General features: G+C 38.5%; 1 protein-coding gene across 1 annotated transcript; it reads left to right on the top strand.

Moving 5' to 3' along the window:
* Positions 1–307: 307 nt before the first annotated feature.
* CLDN17 (claudin 17) lies at positions 308–982 on the top strand. The gene has a single exon (XM_046001514.1). The coding sequence runs from the start codon at positions 308–310 to the stop codon at positions 980–982; it is 675 nt and encodes a 224-aa protein (XP_045857470.1).
* Positions 983–10,931: the final 9,949 nt, after the last annotated feature.

The following is a 10,931-nucleotide window of genomic DNA, read 5'->3' as shown; positions in this document are numbered from 1 at the left end:
AAGTTGAATGCAGTATTTCTTGACACACCTCTGGCTACCTTCTTATTGGCTGGGAAACAATTATATATGACTAGTAAACAATCCATACAGAGATGAATGTCTGTGTAGAAAGGCAGCATGCATTTACAACAGGTACTTCTAGTCAGGCTGAGTTCACTCACTGTTGCTGATTTCAACTAAAGTGTTCTGGGCAGTAACCGTGGAGAACCTCTTCAGAGACTGCTGTAGACTCAGAGGCCTCCTCCAAGTTCAGGAATTCGAGCAGCTTCTACCCTTCCAGATTGGCTCAGTCTTCAAAGGAGAGGCGATGGCATTTTATCCCCTGCAGATTGCTGGTCTGGTTCTTGGGTTCCTTGGCGTGGTTGGGACTCTTGCCACAACGCTTCTGCCTCAGTGGAGGGTATCAGCTTTTATTGGCAGCAACATTATTGTTTTTGAAAGGCTCTGGGAAGGGCTTTGGATGAACTGCATTCGACAAGCCAAGGTTCGGTTGCAGTGCAAATTCTATAGTTCTTTGTTGGCGCTCCCACCTGTCCTAGAAGCAGCACGCGCCCTCATGTGTGTGGCAGTTGCTCTCTCCTTCATTGCTCTGCTCCTTGGCATCTGTGGCATGAAGCAGATTCAGTGCACGGGCTCTAATGAGAAGGCCAAAGCGTACCTTCTGGGGACTTCGGGGATCCTCTTCATCCTGACTGGCATCTTCGTTCTGATTCCTGTGTGCTGGACAGCCAACATCATCATCAGGGATTTCTACAACCCAGCCATCCACGTGGGTCAGAAACGAGAGCTGGGAGCAGCCCTTTTCCTTGGCTGGGCGAGCACCGCTGTCCTCTTCATTGCAGGGGGTCTGCTCTGTGGGTTCTGCTGTTGCAACAGAAAGAAGCAAAGGCACAGATATCCAGCCCCTAGTTATTGTGTGCCACACACAGAGAAGCGAAGGAATGTGACAATGTTTAGTAAGACTTCCACCAGTTATGTCTAATACCTGCTTTTGGCTCAAACTCTGGAATACAATCAAAGTGTTTTATAGAGTCCTGCCAGACACTGTAAGTACGTCAGGCATGAGAACTTACTTTATGGCTGCATTTAAATTGAGATGAAAGTATAAAGGATATATAGATTGTACTCTGTCACTTGCATTAGGAATAGAAATGACTTGCTTTGGGCATTATGATCTCATGTGTATTAAATGCATTTATACACAAATAATCCCCATTCCAATTTGAGTAGTCAAAAATCAAGTATATCCACATCCTTAGTATGATGGTAACTACTGTTTTTTGACAATCATATATCACCTGTTATGAAGTGCAAACTTTATTGCAATTGATAACACGTAACAATAAAACATATTCTAAAGCATAACTTATTTTTCCTCCAAAATTTTTTCTTATACTAATACAGTAACAATTTTCTTTTTTAAACAATTACTCTGAAAAGTAATAGATCTCAAATAAGGATTTTTAATTAAATATATCAAAATATAGAAATGCCCATCTAATAAAAACATTTGATATTCCTTTTGGAAACTCAAATGCACTGGCAATGAGACACTTTCCAGGGAAAAAAGGGCACTGATTTCTCCTAGGAAATTTATGATGATGATTATTTAAAGCACTTAATTTATACAGTTAAACATCCCTGGAATTATATATTCAAAGGAAAATAATTGATAAATGAAAAGTAATATGTTTCATAACTTAAAATTTATACGTACAACAAACAGAAGCTATCTGTTTTGATAAAGCACGTCAATATAATGCTATAAACACTCAACTCTCATCAAGAGGAAATATAGTCCTAATTAGGGAATTGAGGTTTGGGTGTTGAAGGGAATGGTTTCTGTTCTTTGTTTTATTCTTTAGTCATTGTTGAGGTCTACACATGCAAAGCAAAATGAAGAATTAAGATAATGATTCAGGTGATTAGTCAGGCTAAAATAAGTACCTCCGTTTTATTCTGAAATAAATAAATAAGCATGGCTAAGACATCTTGTTTTGCTTGAATTATGTGTATTATTTCCTCAATTCTTCACTTCCCATGCATTTAACATGCCATACTCAAAGTGCCAGTATCAGGGTTATTATAAGTGTGTGGGGGGTAGAGGAGGCTGGGAATCTGAGGGTTTGTGGGACAAAAGCACTCCTATGAGTGTGCTGAATATTTCCAATATCTATGAACAAATCAATGTTGATATATGCAATTCTAACTCTTCAAATATTGTGTTTCTTTTATAATAAAACTGTATGTAATTTATAATACCTATTTGCAATGAACAGATTAAATTTGTTCACCAAATATTTATTGCATGTCCAACCTTACTATAATAAAATAATAAAATACTTACATGTTTTCAATTATGTTGATATATTCCACTGTGGGTTCATCTTCAGAATGAATTTCTATCCTCAAAGATCATCTAATAACCCTGAAACATTAAATCAGAGATAACTTAAGTCCAGATGTGAAGGTCAAACCCTCACTCCATTCTGTAAACCACCAGCAAGACTTCAGTAAGTCAAATCTTTGGTAATATAAAATTATACTTAAAAAATTAGTAATAGGTAATGATAAAGCCACACAAATGTAAACATCTTCAAATAATATCAGTAGGGTGCCTGGGTTAAAGCCTCTGTCTTCGGCTCAGGTCATGATCCCGGGGTCCTGGGATCGAGCCCCACATTGGGCTCTCTGCTCTGCGGGGAGCCTGCTTCCTCCTCTCTCTCTGCCTGCCTCTCTGCCTAGTTGTGATTTCTCTCTGTCAAATAAATAAAATATTAAAAAAATAATATCAATAAAAAAGAAAAACAATAATTTAGATAGACTTTTTCCCCCCAAGATTGTTTTCTTTTTCAGAGTTCATTCAGAAAGTTCTAAATTTTGGGTGCATTGAAAAGGAGTCATTTATTGTATATATAGACAAATAAGTACAAAATCAAGACAAGAGGTGGATTCCTGTGGTGGGTTCTTGTGCAGTGGTGTACCCAGAGAGCAGTAGAGGCCATCCTCAGTAAGGGCAGACATTAAGAGGATCTCTTACTGGAGAGAATATAAAAACAGTAACAAAACCTACTGAGTTATTATCTTCACATGCTGGCCTTCCTAAACAATGTCAGAAGTCAGTCAGTAGTTAAATACTCTTGCTCAAAAAAAAAAAATGTGGGTTTAAGTCCTGAACAATCACTGTAGTTACTAAAAATAGATAATAATGGTGAGAAGGAGAAGGAGGAGATGATGATAATAAGTAGATGATAGATGATAGATGCACAGCAAATAAATATGTAATAATAGATATACATAATAGATAGATGATGGACAGAGAGAAAAATAGAAAGATAGATACTAGCTCTGCTACAGTGAGCTCTGACATATGACTGTATGAATTTGTTTCAAGAGTAAATGAGGGAATTTTTCCTTCAATTCACATTCAGCAAGGCATGATTTTCAAATCATCACTCTCCAGCTAATCTGTTTTAGTATTTTAAATTTAACGCAAATAAAGACTCCTTGTCACCATAAAATGACAGAATTAAAGTAACTCCAATTCTGTTTCTACGTCTTGTCAGTGTCTATGCTGCAGGAATTGGAGGCACAAACCACACATGAGCTTGGTCGAATGGGTTTAAACTGTTACAGACTTACAGGAATTTCTTCAGAGTGATGTCTACAAAGAACACAATGTTTATTAAAGGATAAATAATAAAAATGTGTACCGTTGAAGCTTATAACTGAAAAATTTCTCTCACAGAGGAGTATGTGGTAAAAAATTATCTGTGTCTGGGAGTCAGATGCATTAGACGAAGGCCACATTTCCCCAGCTCCCACGTTTAGAAGCTGTTGGCTATATTCGGCCCATAAAGGCCCTGGTGAGATGGGAGGATGGCAGGGCTTCTCTTCTCTCTTTGCCGGGAGAGATGACTCTGATGAGTGACTAGATCTTCTCCCCAGCTTTGCCAGAAGGGTCCATCTTAGGTTCACCTGCCAACTGAACCTCATCTCTTGAGTGCACCAACTTTTCTTTTTTTCTCCCACCATCAGGGAATTAGCGACTCCCTGCTGTTTTTAGTGTTTGGGGGGGCCCTGTGATCCTCTCCGTGGTTTCTCCACTCTCCCCATAATCAGTGTAACAAAGTTTCTCCATCAAATTCCACAAATTTGAATATTTAAAATGACTGCTTTTTCTGGTCATATCTGACAGATACAACATTGGAAAATCAGCCAGAAATGAGGACATCTCAGCATTATCCCAGGTAAATAACTGGGGGTCTCAAGTATGAGATCAACGGATTTGGCTTTAAATGAGCCCGCAGAACTTAGACACAACTCTGAAAAAATTAGGGACTTTCACTGAATAAGATTGAGTTTGTATTCCACTGGGGCTTGAGGCAAAAAGCTAAGCCTGGTTTTAAAAAAATAAATAAATAATATTTGCATATCAAAACACCTGGCATATAGGAGATGGCAAATGTTTTGCTGTGAGAATGAGTGAATTAATGAGAACTATGAATTAATGAAGGAAGAAAATAATAAACAAACCACAACATGAAGCGCCTTTTTTAGGGGTGATCAAAAGTTCAAGTCCTAAGTGTGTTAAAGGAATTTTGTGGTTTTGGTATTCTCAGCAGGATAAATTCTTTCTTTTTAAAAAATTAACATGTAACGTATTCTTTGTTTCAGGGGTACAGGTCTGTGACTCATCCGTCTTACACAATTCACAGCACTCACCATAGCACACACCCTCCCCAATGTCCATCATAGAATTATAAGGTTGAAAAGAATCATGGAAGGAGTTGGGGCCAAGAGAGGCCCAACAAGGAGGGCTAAGCCCTCCTTACCCCAGTCTGGTCTGACTCAGGGGCCCGTCAGTAATTCTCCAGTAATTCTCCAGCCCTGAGTCTCCCTACCTCAGGAAAGACCAGACTCTCAAACTTCCACTCACCTTCTCTGGCAATACCTCCTGCTCCTCCTCTTCTGTTCCATGACCCTCACCTTGACCTCAGACTGTCTGCATTGAGCTTCCGTTGGTATTACACTTTACACAACCTTGAAATGTCTTCCATTTTGATTCTTCTAAAAAAGTTCTGCCCATCAAGGTGACCAACTGTTTCAATAATCTTGCCACTTTTCCTCAAATAGCTCTTGATTTAATTTTCTCTTCAGTTATAACCAAGAACGCTTTTCTTTAGCATTTTTAAAAACTAACTTCTTAAAAAAAAAAAAAAAAAAAAAAAAAACTAACTTCTTTTGTGTTTTACCCTTAGGTCCCATACATTTATTTCCTTTGAGAACTCATTCATTCCTGTTATTTCAACTGCCAGTAAAGGGCGCGTGGCTTTATTTTTTTTCCTTTCCCATTTATTTATTTATTTTATTTTGTATTATGTTATGTTAATCATCATACAGTACCTCATTAGTTTTTGATGTAGTGTTCCAAGATTCATTGTTTACACATAACACCCGGTGTTCCATGCGATAAGTGTCCTCCTTAATACACACCACCAGGCTCACCCATCCCCCCACCCCGATCTCTAAAAATGTTTGTTTCTCGGAGTCCACAGTCTCTCATGGTTCATCTCCCTCTCCAATCTCCCCCTTCACTTTTCCCTTCCTTCTCCTAATGTCTTCCATGTTATTCCTTATGTTCCACAAGGAAGTATGTGATCACTGACCTTCTCTGCTTGACTTATTTCACTCAGCATAATCTTCTCTGGTCCCATCCATGTTGATACAAAAGTTGCTTATCCATCTTTTAGTAGAAGGAACACGGAACTAGGAGATCCACATTTATAACCTGGCCCAGGCCTTCTAGGGAAACTGAACCTAGCTTTTCTCAACTACAAAATGTGGAGAGGAAATAAGCATTTTTTAACATGTACTATATGTTTATAATTAGGCTAAAGATTTATAGATATAGATATAAATATATATAAACACATTCTTAACACTTTTTACAGTAAAAGAACTAGTGTTCCAAGAGTTTACATAACCTTTCCAAAAGCACAGTGAGGTCACTGCCCACCCTCCACCGCCTGCCATGTGAATGCATCTTGGAAGAGTGCGCTTTCTTCTGTGGGGTGCACTTCCACCCCATCCCCCCCATGGAGGGAGGATAATAACCACCCTTTCTACCTGGAAGGGCTACAGTGAGGAGAAAATGAAGCAGTGCCTGTGAAAGCATTTTAATCACAAAGCATTATGTAAATGTAATACATAATTACTGTTATTATCTCCAGCAATCCAAGTCTTCAGCTCTTTATAGTTCGCTTGCTTTCTCTGCCCATAGAGTAATTCACTTGTGTGTCCTGTTGGCCTTCCACTTAGGTAAAAATAATACTCATTATGTTTTCCTAAGTTTCACACTTCACTCATTTTCCTTTACCTTCCTAAGCATCACAATTCACTTTGTCCCCTAAGACACTGGTGACTTACATTCTGGTTAACTCTTGTTGTCCTGGAATAATAAGGAATAGCATCCCCTTTTTCTAAAAAAACCTAGTTTGGATGATAAATTATATGGTCACTTAAGATGTCTTTTGCCTCCCACTATGGTTCCTATCTTCTCATTCTTGCTCATTGTTTTTCCAGAACACTGTGCTCTAAAACCTGTCCCTTTCTGATTTACATTCACTAACATGACCCCGATTGCTACTTGCTCCGCTTACTGAAATAGACATTATGCCTCTTTGTTTATCTTGGGCATTCTTTGTTTCTGCTGATTTCTCTACACACAAGAATGATTCTTACTTCCACCCATGGCTACTGTCATATTCCTGCCTTCATTAGAGCTCATAGACATTTTAATTTCCTGATCCTAAACTTTATTGTCTACTTTCAATGATCCCTCACCTTTTTTTGTACTTCTCTTTCCTCAGCTTTCTCTCGTTATAACGTCATTGATCAGAATGGTATATTTTGTTTCCCACCTTCCTTATTTTCTGCATCTACAGGAATATCTTTAAATTTTTTTAAGGATATGCAAATATTGGGGGGCCTTTCTGGCTCAGACTGTAGAGCATGTGGATCTTGATCTTGGGGTCATGAGTTCAAGCTCCACATTGGATATAGAGCTTACTCTAAAAAAAAAATAATAATAATAAATAAAAAGAATATGTAGATGTTTTGCATAAGCAATCTTTCTTAATTTTTGCACCAGACATGCAACCTAGGTATTGGTATCTTTACTTTCTGGATAACATACCAGTCACCAAGAATGTTAGGTAACTTGAACAAAATTCTCCAATCCATAAATAATTTAAATCAAAATTGAAACTATTCATTTTGGTATTTCAGTAATGTATACAATAAATATGTTTTCACCAGCTACAATGAAGACTGTTAGGTCTCCTGTGCCATAGAGGAGAAATTACTCCCACAAAACATAGAAACAAAGTAAACCAAAGGGAAAAAGAAATACAGCACAATCTGTGATAGTTGCCATCTGAAAGACAAAATATTTTAGAAGTGCAGAGGAGGGGGTAAAACATATTAAGAGTATGTATCAGTGGAGGTTGTTTCTGGAGGACACAGAAATTGAGACAGACTTTGGGGAAGAATGGGATTCCCAGGGGTGAAAATAAGTGAAAGAATATTTGAAAAAGATGTCAATGTGGAGCTGAAAATATGGAAACACTCTAGGTCTGCCCAGAGAAATATGAATCAGAATTCAGGCACACACAACAAGGAGCAATTTGAGATATGTCTGGAAAAGCTAAGTATGTATCAAGCATACTTAGAAGACCTTGAACACCAGGATGCAGAGTTCTTTGTTTTGTGATCTATCAAAGGGATTTGCACAACAGAGTCTTACTATCATAATTGTTCTTAGAAAGCTTTTTCTGTGTAATTTGAATTGACTTTATGCCTGTCTGCCCCACTGATTAGTAAGCTCACCAAAGCCATCAATATATTAACAAGGACGCAGTGGGCACACAATATACAAGGAACAGGGTTGAATTTCATGAGTGAAAATGAAACTACTGTGACCAACAGTAAACATCCACTCCTGGAGAATGCACACTTAGATGGGTCGCTAAAACCTATCCTGTAGTAAAAACATAGCTATCAATGGTAGAAGTTGTGACTTTCACTTTTAGAACAATTTTCTGGATATAATAAATGTTTGCATGCATTTTGGTAGCCTGATCAAAATGTGAGGCACTAAGGACACTTATTAAGAACGGCACTTGATGACATAATGAAAACATATTGTAATTGTCTTATAGAGTCTACTAAAATGAATGTTCCCACATCTTCACATTCTTGTATTCTGGACATTATGGTTCGAGGGATTTTAACAGAGGCAGTGTGATTGTTAATGTTGTGTCGACTTGACTAGGCCATAGGGTGCCCAGATAGTTGGTTAAACATTGTTTCTGAGTGTGTCTGTGGGGGTGTTTCTGGACAAGATTAACATTTGAGTTGATGGATTCAGTAAAGTAGGTCACCCTTCCCAGTGTGGGATGGCAGCATCCAATCCACTGAGGGCCTGGCCACAAAAAGATGTGGAGTAAGGAAGAATTTCTCTCTCTTTCTCACTCTCACTCTCTCTTTCTCAATTTTCTGCCTGACTAATTGAGCTGGGACATAGGTCCTCTGCTTTTAAAGATTTTATTTTATTTATTTGACAGAGAGAGATATCACAAGTAGGCAGAGAGGCAGGCAGAGAGAGAGGAGGAAGCAGGCTCCCTGTGGAGCAGAGAGCCCGATGCGGGGCTCGATCCCAGGACCCTGAGATCATGACCTGAGCCGAAGGCAGCGGCTTAATCCACTGAGCCACCCAGGCGCCCCAGTCCTCCGCTTTTAGACTAAGATTTGCACCATCGCTTTCCTGGTTCTCAGGACTTGGACTTGGGCTGAATCATACTCCTGGCTTTTCTGGTCTCCAGCTTGTAGACTGCAGATTGTGAGACTTCTCAACCTTCGTTATTGTGTGAGCTGATTCTTTATAATAATTTCTTTTATATTTATCTTTCATATATATATGCGTGTGTATACACACACACATACATACATACATACATACACACATACATATATAAATATATATATGGTCCTGTTTCTCTGGCAAACCCTAATGCAGGCAGTTTTTGTTTTTTTTTTTTACTTTCAGAGAACAGACATTTTCCACAACCCCTAAAAATTTGTTTAGAACAGAATACTACAAGACATTTAAATAGCATTAGATCTGGAAATTGCTAAACAAATCTTCACCTCTAGTTATGGATTGATAGGGTCTGCCTGCCTTAAAGGAATTGTAAGCATCAGTGGACTAACGAGGAAGTGTTTGGGGAAAAGGTGGAATCAATCTACCCTTGAAGCTTCTGAAATATTACTGTCAGTGTTTCCCTATAATGACCTGAGAAGTTTGTTAAAAAGACACATTCCTGCACTCCATCCCAGATATACTCAATCTTATTATCTGTGATGGAACCCAGGATCTTGTTTCTTATACACTCCCCAGAATAATCTTGCATGCCTATTGTAAGGTTTAAGGATTTGCTAAAGGCAATGGGAAGGGAAGTCTGTGTTCTCCCTCACTTTGCAATTACTTCTAAGCAAACAGAGTAGGTCTTGTAGGTGTTGTCAAAGGTATTAGTCTAATTAAAAATCCCCTCTGAATTTCAGGGAGTTCCTTTGAACCAATCTCATTAGTGGTTCTCCTTGCTATTGGAGGATTTGCTATTGTATTTTAAATGCCACATCAACTGCAAAATTACACTTCCAAATATCTTCAAAAACGACTAATGACAGCTAGTAAAGTGACTTTAAATGGATGTTTTCAGATGTCTGCCCATAAAGACTGTGAATGAAGTACTTCTGGAATTATTATAGCTTAAACAAGAGTCTAATTTAGAGGAGTGGTTTAAACGTGCAGGACTTTGGGAAGAGACCTGAAGCAATTACCCTTGGATTGTGCCCAAATAGGACCGGATCCCCACATACCAGATGCTTCAGTGGTGTCTTGCCTTGTGATTGTGCCTGCATTTCAGCAGCCAGATAAATCTATGTTTTTATTAAGTAAGAACCAGTGAAACCTACTGGATAAAGAAATAGCCTTCTTTTATCACTTTAAGCTCAACACTGACTCCTATCATCTCTCATGTATACAAGCACACATATTATATACACATATATATCTGTTACAGGAAGATACAGTATTCAGTTATTTTAAGCAACACTTAACATATATGACTTACATGTTAACTGAAATCAAACTGTCCAGTGAGAACTAAATGTAATTAGAAAGAAATTCCTAGCATATTATTTTAAAGAAGGAAAAGCTCATCACCCTCCACCAGAGGTTTGCAAATTGGGAGATTTTCTTCTTAGATACCTCTAACTCTGGACCTTACATCTCATTCTTGCAGTTGATGCTCTTCTGTTTCCTGCTAACTTAGATGTGAATTACATCTTGTTCTCTTTAATTCCTCCCCTCCATTCACATCTCTCACAAAGAAATGTGTATGTAGTATATTCAACCAGAAGTTTGATAGGAATGGTTTAGGTAACAAAAAAGGAAACAAAAATCAACCTTAAAAAGTATCATCACTGGGGCGCCTGGGTGACTCAGCAGGTTAAGCCTCTGCCTTGGGCTCCTGTCATGATCTCAGAGTCTTGGGATCTGAGCCCCACATCAGGCTCTCTGCTCAGCAAGGAGCCTACTTCCCCCTCTCTCTCTACCTGCCTCTCTGCCTTCTTATGATCTCTCTCTCTCTCTGTCAAATAAATAAATAAAAGCTTTAAAAAAAAGTATCATCATTAACTATCCCTGATTTTTGAAGCCATTGGATTACTCCAAGAGCAGACATTTCCTACCAGTTATGTTTCTTTCCTGCCTCCAGTTTTCTACATTCCTCTCTACCCCACTTCTCAGGTGATCTGTAGGGGTTTCAGTTCCCAAGATCTCTTCCCATTTCTTGTGAATTTTCCTA

Source organism: Meles meles, chromosome 4, assembly GCF_922984935.1.
Source record: "Meles meles chromosome 4, mMelMel3.1 paternal haplotype, whole genome shotgun sequence".
In the NCBI taxonomy this organism is placed as follows: domain Eukaryota; kingdom Metazoa; phylum Chordata; class Mammalia; order Carnivora; family Mustelidae; genus Meles; species Meles meles.
Note: the sequence above shows the minus strand (reverse complement) of the source record. Positions and strands in the feature narration are given on the sequence as shown.

Excerpts from the sequence above, each read along its gene's own strand:
- CLDN17 (XM_046001514.1), top strand. The coding sequence starts at position 308 with ATGGCATTTTATCCCCTGCAGATTGCTGGTCTGGTTCTTGGGTTCCTT.